A 15,510-nucleotide genomic window follows, 5' to 3' on the forward strand; every position below is an offset into this window, starting at 1 on the left:
ACTGTATGACAAATGACACTGGAATAAGTGATGAAAGGGAGGGGCTGCTGTAGATCAAGAGTATGAAGAGGCAAATGGACCAATTGTACTACAGAGACTACACATGAGGATACATTCAACAATCCAAATATAAAAGATAACTTTGAGTCAGTTAGAGACATTTGAACATGGACTTGGCGTTAGATGACATTAAGTAATTATTACTGTTTTTGTTAGATGTATTAGTGACATTATGATTATGTTTTTTTTTTTTAATTCCCTTACTTATATGGGGCATCTGGGTGGCTCAGTTGGTTAAGCGGCTGACCTCAGTTCAGTTCAGTTCATGGTTTGTGAGTTAGAGTCCTGCTGCATCGGATCTCTCTGCTGTCAGCACAGAGCCTACTTTGGATCCACTGTCCCCATCTCTTTCTGCCCCTCTCTCTAAAAGAAAACATTAAATTAAAAATTTAAAAATCACTTATCTATATAAGATATGTGCTAAGATATTTACAGGAGAAATCTTTTCACATTTGAAATTTGCTTTAAAATACTTTAATTTAGGGGCTCCTGGTTGGCTCTTTCAGTAGAATATGTTACTCTTGATCTCGGGTCACTAGTTTAAGCCCCCAAGTGGGGTGTAGAGATAACTTAAAAATAATATCTTAAAATACTTTGAATTTGTACATGTATCCAATGTACTGCTCATAATCCAAAGATTCTTCTAGGTGATACAAACTATAAGGGCTAGCAAGTTATATATTTTTTTAATTTTTTAATGTTTTTTTAATTTATTTCTGAGAGAGAGAGACAGCGTGAGCAGGGGAGGGTCAGAGAGAGAGACACAGAATCTGAAGCAGGCTCCAGGCTCTGAGCTGTCAGCACAGAGCCTGACATGGGGCTCAAACCCACGAACTGTGAGATCGTGACCTGAGCTAAAGTCGGATGCTTAACTGACTGAGCCACCCAGGTGCCCCAAGAAGTATTTTTAATCAAGTTTGAGAGCTATAGTGGAAAACCAGAGACTTCTTGTACGGTTTTTGTTGAGTGATGAAGTCTTGGATTGTATGGTTTCCAGGCCAGGTTGACATCTTAGCTTGCAGTTGTGTAATGAGTCGTTTAAAGCTATTCTTTGGGCAAGTATGGGGACAATGTCTTTGTAGCATGTGTAAAGCCCTTACTGCTGGAATTCAAGGCTTTGGACTTCTAAGGAAGTGGGGATATGCCCATAGGTATCCAGGGCCATTTCCTTCTTAGGTTTCTTTGCTTCCTTTTCTGAGCCTTGCCATGACCCCAGCAGATAGCTGGGCAGTATATGTCTGTTTTTCATGCCTTTGTTTTCTCTGATTGACTGTTTCTAGTACTCCCAAGTAGGTACAGCTTAACGGATCTTTCTTGCGTTTTGAATAAAACTTTTCTTTCCCTTTGTGGGGCGCCTGGGTGGCTTAGTCGGTTAAGCGTCCGACTTTCACTTAGGTCATGATCTCGCGGTTCGTGGGTTTGAGCCCCTTGTAGGGGCTCTGTGCTGACTGCCAGCTCAGAGCCTGGAGCCTATTTCAGAGTCTGTGTCTCCCTCTCTCTCTGGCCCTCCCCTGCTCACACTGTCTCTCTCTCTCTCTCCTAGAAATAAATAAAAATATTAAAAAAACAAAAAACAAAAAACTTTTCTTTCCCTTTGTAAGACCAGAAGGAACTTGAACTTCTCTGGCACCTGCCATGAAAGGCCAATAGTACAGCCCATCCCCCAGTCACTGTGTCAATCTCAATTTCCAAATGTTCATGGTGGGGGTATGGAGTGGCATATTGCCACCATTTGAGTACTGTACCCTTTGGGGAGCTGGCCTGCAAGACTCTGCTTCTAAAAATACATACAGAGGGGTACCTGTGTGGCTCAGTCAGTTAAGTGTCTGACTCTTTTATTTTTTTTAATGTTTTATTTATTTCTAGGGGAGAGAGAGAGAGAGAGAGAGACAGCGTGAGCAGGGGAGGGTCAGAGAGAGAGGGAGTCACAGACTGAAACAGGCTCCAGGCTCTGAGCTGGCAGTCAGCACAGAGCCCGACGCGGGGCTCGAACCCACGAACCGCTAGATCATGACATAAGCGAAATTCGGACGCCCAACCGACTAAGCCACCCAGGTGCCCAAGTGTCTGACTCTTGATTTCAGCTCAGGTCATGATGTCACAGTTTGTGGGATCGAGCCCAGAGCCTGATTCGGATTCTTTCTCTCCCTTTCTCTCTGCCCTTCCCTTGTATAGTCTGTTTCTCCCTCTCAAAATAAATAAAGTTTAAAAAACCTTAAGGATCATAGTACTCCTTGCTTAAGGCAAGAGTTATCCATAGATACTAAATCTATTGGGTGAAAGTTAGTTGGTGCACAGGATATTGTCACATTTTCTCCCCTCAGACCATTTTTAATTCCCAAGGGGAGAAAGTACATTTAATGTGAAGAAAACTGGTGGCCTGTCCCTCACCCAAGTGATTAAAGTTAATACAACCAAGAAAAGAACAGATATCATGTGCCTCCTAATGTCCTCCTGAGAAGGACACTCATCACCTATCCAGTGCTCTTATCTCCCTTTCCCTCACATAATTTGAGTCTGCTTAAAACAGAGTAATCATACGAGCCCAGATTGGAGCTTTGTACAAAACAACTTCAAAATTGTTTCAAAACTAGCAGTGTTGAGAAAGAAAAGAAAAGCTAAGGAATGCTTCCACATTAAGGAAATCTGAAATCTAAATGTCATGCATAGATGGATCCTGAATCAGGGCAGAGATGTTCTTTAGGACAGTTTTGGGGATATCCACAATTTAAATGTGTGCCATATATTAACTGTTACTTTCCTCAAATTGAAAATCAAATTGTGATTTGAGAATGCCTCTGTTCTGAGGGGATAACATGCCGAAGCAGTTATGAGTAAAAGAACGTGATGTTTGCAACTTCTCAAATGGTTCAACAATGGGTGAATCCAGGTGAAGGGAACGTGGGTGGTCACACTTTCCCGTAGACATGAACGGTCAACAAAGAGGAACCTTAGCCTTCGTTAGCTACATGCTATTGGCTCTTGTATTCAAAGCCAGGTTTGTGCCTTTTCAGGTATCGGATTTGGAGGGATGCTGCCAATTGGCTGGAGATTAATCCAGAAACTGGTGCCATTTTCACTCGGGCTGAGCTGGACAGAGAGGACTCTGAGCATGTGAAGAACAGCACATACACGGCCCTCATTATAGCCACTGACAATGGTAAGGATGTCCTTAGCGTTTGGCCTTTGCCGCCTCACCACCCCAGCTCGTTTGCTTCCTTGCGCCCTACCTTTCTTTTAGAGGCAAGAGTTCTTTCTTTCTCTTTTAGCCTTAAACAAAAACATAGGGTTTTCAACAGTGCAAATAATTTAGGTGAAGTAGAAGTACTTTTCGTCATTCCTTTCTTAGACCTGAACCCACTCCATCCCCACAGGAGCCAGACTGCCTGGGTCAAAATCCTAGGACTAAAGCTTAATACCTGTGTGACTTTGGACTTACAAGCTAATTTCTATGTCCGTCAGTTCCTCTATCTGACAAAATGATAATACCCCATCTAGATTTTTAATGAGTTCATTTATGTAAACATGCCTAGAAAAGTGTCTATAAGGACTATCATCATTTTTATCATCATCATTGTTAGTGAAATGTGTATTTGAATTCATGTTTATGCATATGGATTGTAGTTTATTATAAAGCCACTATCTAGATTATAGCCCGGTTTTATTACAAAAATTCTCTCCTTCTCTCTCTCTCTCTCAAACAATAAATAAACTAAAAAAAATAACAAATAAATTGTTACCTGGGTATAACATAATGTAATTATTCACACGTTAAAGAACACTGGGATGGTTTCCACTTCTTCATGATTTCCAAGAGTTTCATATGTAAACATCCTTGTACTTGCCTCTGTGTGCAAGTATTTCCCTTGGCTAGATATTTAGAAACCAAGTTACTGTTAGAACCTGCTTACTCCCTGGGATTGGGATTGAGTTTCTTTCCCTCACTAACTCACCAGCTTTCTGAAGTAGTTGACAATCTAGAAAACGAAGCAAGGCGGGTAAGGCCACAATGGAGCTGGATGGATGGCTGCTGAATGATACAGCCTCCATCACATTGTGAATGTGGTGGAGAAAGATAAGCCTGTTAGAATTTAAAGCCTGTTCCTGGAGCTACAATTTGGGGGAGTTGGTGAGCAAGGCAAGTTAGGCCTCGCTTGGGCCCCATTTGTAGAACACCCTTTTGCTTGTTTGTTTGTTTTGTTTTCTAAAAATTTTTTGTAATGTTTATTTATTTTTGATAGAGAAAGAGAGAGCGGGAGATAGAGAATCTGAAGCAGGCTCCAGGCTCTGAACCGTCAGCACAGAGCCTGATGTGGGGCTCAAACCCATGAACTGTGAGATCATGACCTGAGCCACCCAGGCACCCCTAATTAGAAAAAAATTTTAAACGGGGCGCCTGGGTGGCTTAGTCGGTTAAGCGTCCGACTTTTGCTCAGGTCATGATCTCGCGGTTCGTGGGTTCGAGCCCCGTGTCGGGCTCTGTGCTGACTGCCAGCTCAGAGCCTGGAGCCTGTTTCAGTCTGTGACTCCCTCTCTCTCTGACCCTCCCCTGCTCACGCTGTCTCTCTCTCTCCTAGAAATAAATAAAACATTTAAAAAGAAAAAAAAAAGAAAAAAAAAGAAAAAAATTTAAACACTAAAACTGTTTTTTTTTTCTTCTCACATATGGTAAAAAGATTCATCCATGGATAAATGCATAAATAAAATATGGTATATGTATACAATGGGATAGTCAAAGATGGATCAGTCTTGGGGGCATTATGCTAAGTAAAAGCCATGTCACAAAAAGATAAATGCTGTATGGTTTCACTTAAGGTATGAAAGTGGTCAAATTCACAGAAACAAAGTAGAATGGTAGTATCCAGGGCTGGGAAAAGAAGGAAAGCAGGGAGTGTTTAGTGGCTACAGAGTTTCAGTCTTGCAAGATGACACTATTCTGGAGATCAGTTTCACAACAATGTGAATATATGTACACTGTTGAGCCTAAAATGTAAAATGAACTTTAAAATGGTAAATTTTATCTTTGTGGGGTTTTTTAACCACAGTTTTTTAAGGGTAAAGAGAAAAAATAGTCATCATGTTCTTGCCACCCACACATACTATTTATAGGTTTGAGATGATAGTCCTGTGTGGGTTTTTTTTTTTTTCTAAAATAAATTGATATTGGGATGCCTGAGTGGCTCACTTGGTCAAGTGTCCAACTCTTGATCTCAGCTCAAGGTTGTGAGTGGAGCCCCACATTGGGCTCCATGGTGGGCATGGAACCTACTTTAAAAAAAAAAAAACTAATATTAATAATGATGCTTGAGTGTATACTCTCTCTACCATTTTATGCTAGATGCTAGCCTATAACAGTAGAATACATATGTCAGAATGTAAAAGAAATGCACACAGAAGTGTCCATGTCTTCTTTCCCCAAATCTATTTTGAAAATCAATTTGCAACTTGTGGCAATTTAAAAAGTTTAACCCTTTGATAATAATGTTAAAGCCATAGAAGTTCCAGACAGGGAGAACTGGTAGAGAGGCAAAGAGGAATTCCTGGAGTGGCTCAAGTTTAATGGATGCATAAATGTACATGCAAACAAGCGGGGAGTCTGTCCTTGGTGTGAGGAATAGCTTGAATAATTGTCAGAGGAGGGAGTAGCGTGCCAGAGAGCTGCCTGACCAGAAGTGATGGTGCTCTGGGATGGGGAGGGTGGAGCCAGGTGATGGATCCCTGAAGAGCCAAGCCAGGATTGGGATTAGGTCTGATTTGAGGCAGTAGAGCTTCAAGAACATTCCTGAGCTGTGGTATTTCCCATATATTTCCTCTTAGGTTCTCCACTTGCTACTGGAACCGGTACCCTTCTCCTGATCCTCTCTGATGTGAATGACAATGGCCCCGTACCAGAACCTCGAAGTATGGACTTCTGCCAGAAGAACCCACAACCTCATACCATCAAAATCACCGATCCAGATCTTCCCCCCAACACATCTCCCTTCACAGCAGAACTAACACATGGGGCAAGTGTCAACTGGACCATTGAATACGGTGACGAAGGTAGGAACTGGAGTCTTACTCTGACCCCCATGCTTTTCCCTGCTCCTGCCTCCCACCCCCTTCTGACAGTCCCTTCTCAGCTTCCAGATGTCACCTCTTTTGTTTGATGCTTGTTTATTTGCCCCTTTTACATTTGAGGCATTTCACCAAAGATCCCTTTCCTTTCCTGTTACCTGACTATCCAATATACTGCACAGTGATCTGCTGCCCAAGCAGCTCCATTACCCTAATAATTCTAGAATGAAGTTGTTGGGTTGTTTGTTTGTTTGTTTTTCCTCCTCTGGTCCCGTCATTTATTTTGTTGCTTCCTCCAGCCCGTGAATCTCTAATTTTGAAGCCAAAGAAAACCTTAGAGTTGGGCGACTACAAGATAAACCTCAAACTCATGGACAACCAGAACAAGGATCAGGTGACCACCCTCGATGTGTACATTTGCGACTGCGAAGGGGCCGTCAACAGCTGCAAGAGAACCATGCCTTATTCTGAAGCAGGCTTGCAAGTTCCTGCCATTCTGGGCATTCTCGGAGGAATCCTCGCTTTACTCAGTAAGTATGTCTGGCAAGCGTTTCAGCCCTTGGCTTCTAAAATGGGTGACGTTTATCTGTTACTGAACATTTCAAAGTTGAGTTAGCCAAGACTGGAAGGGAGCCCTGTTCCATTAAATCAGCAGGAGCCCACTCCTTCTATTTTGTTCTTTGAATCCTTCAGAGCAGTGCATACAAATCGCCTGCATGAGAATTCTGATCTGAGGTGGGACTTCACATTCCAACTTTGTCACCGGCTCCCATGTGGGGCACATGTTGCCAATCCTTAGACCAACCCGGAGCAGCAAGACTTGAGGGTACCGTCCTCAGCAGCATGGTCAGAGCTACCAGCTCACCGCCTCCACCTCCACCTTCCATCCTGGAGAAGGGATGAGAGAGGAAGTGGGGGGGCACGTATGTGGAAAGTGCACCTTCACTCCCATTCCAGTGGCTGCAACACAGCCACACCTAGAATGTCCCACCCTAACTGGATGGCCATGCGTCCATTTAACACTTGGCAGAGAGTGGGAGTGGAGTGTAGGGTGAATAGCGAGTATCAATGACTATAAGGACAGAGTGGGGAAAAGACAGTGTATAATTAGGTGCTGGAAAGGGCAGTCCAGGTCATGAATGCCTTTGCAGTCAGAAGAGGGGGCTGTTAATTTAGCCTCAAGGAAGGTTTGGTTGGAGATGTAGGATGGTTGGGACGGGGACTGGTGGCATCCAGATGGACAGAGGTGCATTCGTGCGGGTTCTCACACTAGTGAAGGCAAGAAGAGGAAAGGAAGGCAGGGAGGAGACCGATGTGGCTGGAGTAGAAGAAAGTTCTTAGAGGGAGCAGTGGGGTCAATTCTGGGGTTTCAACTTGGACTCAGCACAGGTGTTCTTAGCCCTGTCCCTTGCTGCTTCAACAGATTCATTTGCTCCTGCCCTTTGCTGCTTGTGTCGTCTCAAAGCCGAGAGGGAAGGAGAGTGTTGTTTAGAATTCAGTGAGCTTTCCAGACTTGTGTTCCTCAGAATTCACATGGCTTTATTGCCACTGCCTTCCTGTGTCATCAGCCCAGCCTGACAGTACAAGTCCTGCCTGCCCGCCTCCTTCCTACTCCAGTTACGTTTGAAGGGGCCAGTCTGGGGGCACCTGGGTGGCTCATTCTGTTAAGCATCCGACTTCAGCTCAGGTCATGATCTCACGGTTTGTGGGTTCGAGCCCCACATCGGGCTCTGTGCTGACGGCTCAGAGCCTATTTCAGATTCTGTGTTTCCCTCTCTCTCTGCCCCTTCCCCACTCATTCTCTGTCTCTCAAAACTGAATAAATGATTAAAAAAAATTTTTTTATTAAAAAAAAAAAAGAAGGGGCCAGTCTGTTCTGGGGACAGCAGTTACTAACTAGTACTTTCATTCTGAGGTAAACGTTAAGGATTGTAGTTCACACTTACAATACTGACTTTTTAGTAATAGCCTTACCTCAATTTGTTTGGGGTATATTTTATTAGACACAGAGGCCAAGGACAACATGGCAGAATGCTCAAATGTGGAACAACCTTTAAAGCGAAGCAATGCCAGGATTCACACTTGCAGCTTCTTGTGCCTTGTGGGCAAGCGTAGAACTTAGACTTCTAAAGATGGTTCTCCGAAGATGCCAGGAGATGTGGATGCTCATGTAATCCCTCAATATGTGATTGCTTGCTTTGTGCCTGGCTTTATGGGGATCTGCTGGGGCTACTGAGGTTTTGGTAGTGTATGGGGTGGTACTTCCTCAAGCGGTAACAATATGACATATTGTAGTTACTTTCCTTTAAGTATAACATTTAAGTAACATTTCATAAGTAACATCTTGGAAATGATAACCTGCTTCTTGATTCTACTTGCTGTAAGCTCCACGTGGATGGTGACTGGTGGCATCTCATACGGCCTTCAGGGCCGTATCCTCAGTGCTAAGACAGTTCTAGGCTGACCTTATAAGTGTTCACTGTTCCTGCTTATGGATTGTGGTCAAGGAAGTTTGCTTCTCTGAATAAGGTGATGGAAATTTGCTATCAGAAACAATAGGGAGTTTGGGTATTTCTAAGAAATCTTTTCTCCAAGTCTATGCAACCTCCTGTCTCAATCCAATACTGCTTCAGTAGGGTGTCGTCCCCCCCCTTTCCCCAGTAGGGTGTCCTTTAGAGATAGTTGGGCACAAGCATCTATAAAGAAAACACATTGAATCATAATTTTTTCATTCACAGTAAATAGTTTAGAAGTTTTTAACAATTGTTAATCATATATACCCTAGAAATATCCCATCATCAGATGAAAACTTTGGAAATTAAACAGATTTTAGAGCTTGTCCACATGATTTTTATCTTAAGGGACTATACCAGGCAATTATATGGTCTGTGTCCCATTCCTCAGAACTGATTAAAAATAATATGTATCTGTCAATCACACTGTTCACAAACCTTTAATGGTTCCAACTCAGAATCAAAGCCAAAGTCCTTCCAGTAGTTGACATATCCCTGCCCCTTCTCTGTTTGCTTCTTTCCCCCCTCACTCACCCTGCTATGGCCATGCTGACTTCACCTGTCATGCCAATCATACTTCTACCTCAGGGCCTTTGCTCCTACCATTTCATCTGCCTGGAGTATTATAGATTCTGGGAAATGACTGATTGGTTTAATAAGTCCAGTTAGGGGAGCCCGGTTGGCTCAATCAGTTAAGCGTCTGACTTCAGCTCAGTTTATGATCTCACAGTTTGTGAGTTCAAACCCCACAACCAGGCTCTGTGCTAACAAACTCAGAGCCTGGGGTGTGCTTCGGATTCTGTGTCTCCCTCTCTCTCTCTCTCTCTGCCCCTTGCTCACTCGTGCTCTGTCCATGTGTCTCTCTCTCTCTCTCTCCCAAAGTTAAATAAACAATAAAAAATTTTTAAAAAAAAAATCCAATTAAAGACCACACTTGAATTCCCATGTGATTGTCCGCTATGTTATACTGCATATATTAACTTCAGGTATGTATCAGTATGTGGGTTGTCTGACAGACATATGTCTGATAGGCAGGGCAGTGGTGCCTTGTGATAGCTGTTTTTTATGGCATTCCTGACCTGTGCTTCTCTCCTTGTTCTCTCTTCCCCACACTAGTCCTGATTCTGCTGCTTTTGCTGTTTGTTCGGAGGAGAGGGGTGGTCAAAGAGCCCTTACTACCCCCAGAAGATGACACCAGGGACAATGTTTATTACTATGATGAAGAAGGAGGTGGAGAAGAGGATCAGGTACCTTTTTAAAACTATGGTTAAAAACCTATGTGGCAATCTCTATTTGGAAAAAGTAATGATTAGAAGGTAGACATTTAAGATAGCCTTGTTCTGTTCAGCACCCAGATGCGTGGACAGAGGCAAAGGACAGTTAAGTAACTTGCCCAAAGTCATTCAGGTAGGAAGCAGTCAAACCATGTAGTCTGACTCAAGCCTGTTCTCCTCCTGGCTCTTCTCAGGACATGAACTTCAAATTATTTTGATGTAAAGCAATTAATCTTTTGTGATATTTTGTCCCTTGAGTTTATAGGTATGCTAAACTTTAATTTTTCTAGATGTTAAATCTTTAGGCTTTCTTTATTTTCCCTGATTATAGAGATGATCTTACCTTGCCCTGGAGCTTTTGTTTCTTTGTTTAAAGTAACCTCTGTGCCCAGTGTGAAGCTCAAACTCATGGCCCCAAGTCACATGCTCTACTGACTGAGTCAGCTGGGCACCTTTCTGGGGAATTTTTGAAAGTGTATTCTATCTAGAAAGGGAACCTTGGACCTCATCTCAGGGTTCTGCTTTTGACTCCTGCCATGCATGAGCACATCTGCAGAGCAACATGGTCTGAAAGAATAGCCATTGATTAGAATTCCAATGCCTGTTTTGCACAACATATCAGGGGGTATAGAGAAATGTCCTTCAGGCGTTTGTGGGACAATTGCTTATCTCAGCTACTGTCGTAGTCTGTGTGGACTGCTCTAACAAGATACCACAGACAGATTACTTAAAAATCACAGAAATTCATTTCTTAGAGTTCTGGAGGCTGGGATATCTAAGATCAAGGCACCGGCAGATTTGGTGTTTGGTGGTGGCTTGCTTCCTCATTCATAATCAGCCATAATTTACTCACATGGCAGAAGGGGAGCTCTAGGGTGTCATTCATCAGGGCACCAGTCCTATACCCAAGGAGGGCTCCATCTACCCTCCTGATCTGATCACCTCCCAAAAGTCTCCATTCCAATACCACCACTTTGAGCACTAGGTTTCAACGTGTGAATTTGTGAAGGACACAGATTGAGTATCTGGCAGAGAGGCTCACAGGAATCTGCAGCTCAGCTGGGATTTAGTTAATAGGTAGAAGAGCCTACATCCTTACCCCAGGTGCGATTCATGATCATTTGATGCTGTATTTCCTTCTAGTGCTATTTTGAAAACTCTTAGGTTGAAAAATGTCATCTTAGTTTACATTGGCACATGCTTTTAACTATTATGCAGTTGACAGGGCATTATCTGATACCAAAATCTGTAATCCAAATATAGCCCCTTATTTGTGACTTTTTTTTTTTTTTTAACCCTTTGGTCTATTTTTACCTCTTTCTCCAAAGGACTTTGACTTGAGCCAGTTGCACAGGGGCCTGGATGCTCGGCCGGAAGTGACTCGCAACGATGTGGCACCAACCCTCCTGAGCATGCCCCAGTACCGGCCCCGCCCTGCCAATCCTGATGAAATCGGAAACTTCATTGATGAAGTAAGTTAGCAAAATCAAAAGCCAAGGTGTCATTCATCTCTAAACTCAGGAGCAGTGGTGTTGAAAGTGAAGAAAAAGTCTTTAGATTCTTTGCTTTACTATGTTTTCCCCTTGTCTGATCCCTGAATGCTATTTTTTATTTATGTCTCATCTGAATTTCAGAACTTAGAGCACTTCAAATTGTTCCTAGCAAAGTTGCGAAGTCCATATGGCAAAACCAAGAATGAGTTGAAAGGATTTAGTAAAAGTAGAAATGAAACTAAAGGAATTCAAAGTAGATCCATTTGATTTCACTCATGGGTCTTTTTGCCCTTGCATCCCACTCCTGGTTGGGATGTGATATTAAATGTGTATCATAAGTCTACCTAAAGGCCAGAAAAATCACATCCCTTTGCATATGTCAGAAATGCATTCAGCTTTAAATTCCAGGAGCTTAAACAGATAGGAGTAGATTAACCTCATAAATCCTTATTTTTGTGCTTGTTACCTCATGATCACAAGATGGCTGCCACAGTTCCAGGCCTTAGGTCTCAATTCCAGTCAAGAAGAAGTAGGAAGGGCAGGGTAGAGGCCAAAAATCTTATTCAAACAAACTGTTACTGCCTAGTAGGGAGTTAATCCTACATGACTGGCCAGAACTGTCACAAGATTGTCCTTATCTGCAAGGGAGAATGAGAAATAAGGCATTACATTAATTAGCTTAGGGAAAGATGGGGACAAATTGGGGGTGGGGATGAGCAAAGAACCCAGCAAGATAATAGTCCAACAGGATCTCTTTCCATAAGCTATGTTACCTGATCACTTGCTCAGTTACTGGAATGGCTTTCAGGGCTAGTCTTGATGGTCCACTGGGCCTCAGTCAGTCTTCATGGTATGGGCTGGTTTTGCTTTAGTTTCCCACGGGAGCTGTCACCGCCAACTACACGAAGCACAGCAGTGTTGGAAGTAGCCAAGCCACATCTATTCTAGCCACTGGGCCTTAGAGGAAGCTGGGAATGGGAAAGGCCAGTTTAACCCTCCCTTTTAGATACATCTGAGTTCAGGTTCTTTCCTCCATTCATATTCATTTGTGTGTCATCACATCTGATAGTGGCTTTTTTTTTTAAATTATAAAAATAATGTTTACCACTTAAAATAATAAATGATGAGGGGCGCCTGGGTGGCTTAGTCAGTTAAGCGTCCGACTTTCACTTAGGTCATGATCTCGCGGTTCGTGGGTTCAAGCCCCGCGTCAGACTCTGTGCTGACTGCCAGCTCAGAGCCTGGAGCCTGTTTCAGAGTCTGTGACTCCCTCTCTCTCTCTGACCCTCCCCTGTTCACGCTGTCTGTTTCTCTCTCTCTGTCTCTCCTAGAAATAAATAAAACATTAAAAAATTTTAAAAAAAATAAAAAATAAAAATAAATGATGAAAACATATAAAAAGCAAGTCCTTCCTCAGTACCCCCAACCCTATTCTCCAGCAGTAACTGTTAATTGCTTGGCATCCTTCCTTCCAGACCTTACCTGGTAGAAATGCCAGATGGACCAATATGACTGTTTTCAGCCTCTGTCCATCCTGACGGGCTTGTTTCTCTCCTGCCTACATATAATTTCTCATTAGTTTAGGGGAAAAGATTCTACATATTTACCCATAATGTTCGCTTTTCATGAACAACATAGATTTATCTTCCTTGCATGTTTGTATAAATTGACCTTATTGGTGTCCCAGGATGGTTGCATGGTCATGCGTGACTTGTTGCTTGAGGCACCTAGACGAGGCGTCTTTCTTTTTTTTATGTTGTTTTAAAATTTTTATTTTGAGAGAAAGAGGGAGATACAGAATCTGTAACAGGCTCCACAGAGCCCGACGCAGGGCTCAAACCCACGAACCATGAGATCGTGACCTGAGCCAAGGTTGGATGCTGAACCGACTGAGCCACCCAGGCGCCCCGAGGAGGCATCTTTCCTAAGATGACAGGTGTGCAATTCCTTTCATTGAAAGATCCTATTGTCTTCTTCTTTAGAACCTGAAGGCAGCGGACAGTGACCCCACTGCTCCTCCTTACGACTCGCTGCTTGTGTTTGACTATGAAGGAAGCGGTTCTGAAGCTGCTAGTCTGAGCTCCTTAAACTCCTCGGAGTCGGACAAAGACCAGGACTATGACTACCTGAATGAATGGGGCAATCGCTTCAAGAAGCTGGCAGATATGTACGGAGGTGGTGAGGACGACTAGGGGACTCGAGACAAATGGGGAAGGAGATGGGCCCCTACATCATGTGACAGAAAATGCAGGGGTAATGGTTTTTCAGCTCCCTTCACTTGAGATGAGTTTGTGGGGAAGAGAGATTGCTCAGTGATGCAGTTAGGCTAGTTGGGGTTTCCACTTTATAGATCTAATCTGTGTGTGCTAGAATGATTTTGACTTATTTTTTAAATCTTTTTTTCTTTCAAAACTCTTTAAATGGTGATGCTGTCCAAAAGACCCCCATATGTTAATATTTCAAAACAATACCTTTGGCCTCAGAAGGTTCTGCTAGCAATTTGCAGATTCCCTTAAGGGCTTTTGTCTCATTTTTTATGGGAAGGGAGGGATCAACTGCCCTTTGTGCGTGCGTGCGTGTGTGTGTGTATGTATATACTTATTTTTGATTTGTATGTGTTTTTCTTTCCTGTCACTGCATGGTGCCCCCTATTCTGGTATCCGCTCTTACTCCTTCTGAGCTTACATTGCCCCAGACAGGGGTTCTCTGATACAGAAATTATTGGACCCTTGTCAGGTAAGAGACTTGGTCTTAGTCTGGCCATAGTGTGAATGGGGGTATTGTTTACTCTTAAGACCTGTAATCTTCTGAGTATATAACTTGAAAAGGGTATCCATCCACTTAATTGTTCTGCGTAAGAATGTTAGTTATGTGTATGCCATTACTGGGGTGCTTTGGTTCTAAACAGGGAGCCTTGACCAGAAAGGGTGGTGAGTTTTCAGGTGCCACTCCGCATCTAATGTTCATTTAACACTCAGACAAGAGTGAGCTAGTCCAGCGCTTACTGTAGTGCCTCGGGTGCTGCAGCCAAAGACAGACAAGGGCAACGTGAAAAATGGGTTTGAAGGTGGCAGGAGACATGTCACTGAGTCTGGCAATTTAGCAAACTGAGGCTGAGGATGGTTGAGGTGGCTCTACCTCTAGTCCTGAACATTTTAAAGATTGGAAGAATCCCAACATGTGTCTCCAATCAGGATCCTTCCTCTAGACTTTGTTCCTGAAAACCTAGAACCCCCGAGTGCCTGCTGTTGTTGATGTCCACAGGACATGCTGGCTGATCTGGAAACATCTGCCCTGAATTCCAAGCATGCATAGAAACTGAGAATATTAGGAAATTCATTTTTTCCCCCTTAGGAACAGGAAGAAAATATGGCGCTAAAAGGTGTTAGTAAGGGGAGCATGGGGAGGACTTTGATTTGGATCTGCTTTTAGTTAAAATGTGAACTTCAAGAACCTTTTGACAACCATGGGAAAATTATTGCTTTACTGTCTGTCAGCTGTTTTTTGAAGAAAAAAAAATCATTCGTGCAATCACATCTTGGAATTGTCTTGATTTTTCAACAATGTAAACTCTAATGTGGTCCTATATAGAGAATGTCACTATAGTTTTGAGTGTATATATGTGTGGGTGTGATAATTTTGTATTTTCTTTGGGAGTGGAAAAGGAAAACAATTCAAGCTGAGCGAATTCTTAAATATTCATTTTTATAAATTTTATTAAAGAATTTTGTTAAACATTGTCAGACACTTGTTTTATTTGGTTAACCGCAATTCCAGGCAAGACCAATGGTACTTGGGCTTATTCAAACATGGAGAAGGAGGCTTCGTGTTGAAATGACTCTTCCAGAACTTTGTGTCCTTCTGTTGTGGGCAGAGTGTGGGAAATTGCATTTACAATGTCACTTTATTTGAAAACTATCCATACGGTTTGTGGAGAAGCCATTAACATTCTCTTGTTTAATGGAAAAGCTACTGTGAGCATTGCTGAGGGCCCAAGCAGAGCTTCAGACAACATTCCATCAGCACAACGTTGGCCTAGGCCAGTGGTACACCACTGGGGAGGACTATGGCTCCCTCTCCCCAAGGACACTGTGCAACTTCTGGAGACACTTT

The 15,510-nt window shown here is 42.9% G+C and overlaps 1 protein-coding gene across 1 annotated transcript in view; it reads left to right on the forward strand.

Moving 5' to 3' along the window:
• The window catches only part of CDH1 (cadherin 1), an 83,693-nt gene extending 68,553 nt beyond the window's left edge, over positions 1–15,140 (forward strand). The window contains exons 11-16 of the mRNA XM_077755657.1: positions 3,075–3,220; positions 5,878–6,102; positions 6,417–6,647; positions 9,747–9,877; positions 11,233–11,376; positions 13,380–15,140. Of these exons, the coding sequence (XP_077611783.1) occupies positions 3,075–3,220; positions 5,878–6,102; positions 6,417–6,647; positions 9,747–9,877; positions 11,233–11,376; positions 13,380–13,589 (1,087 nt within the window). The 3' untranslated portion in view covers positions 13,590–15,140. The remainder of the gene's footprint in view (positions 1–3,074; positions 3,221–5,877; positions 6,103–6,416; positions 6,648–9,746; positions 9,878–11,232; positions 11,377–13,379) is intronic.
• Positions 15,141–15,510: the final 370 nt, after the last annotated feature.

The sequence above is a fragment of the Crocuta crocuta genome, unplaced genomic scaffold (genome assembly GCF_008692635.1).
Source record: "Crocuta crocuta isolate KB4526 unplaced genomic scaffold, BGI_CrCroc_1.0 scaffold152, whole genome shotgun sequence".
Lineage (NCBI taxonomy): Eukaryota > Metazoa > Chordata > Mammalia > Carnivora > Hyaenidae > Crocuta > Crocuta crocuta.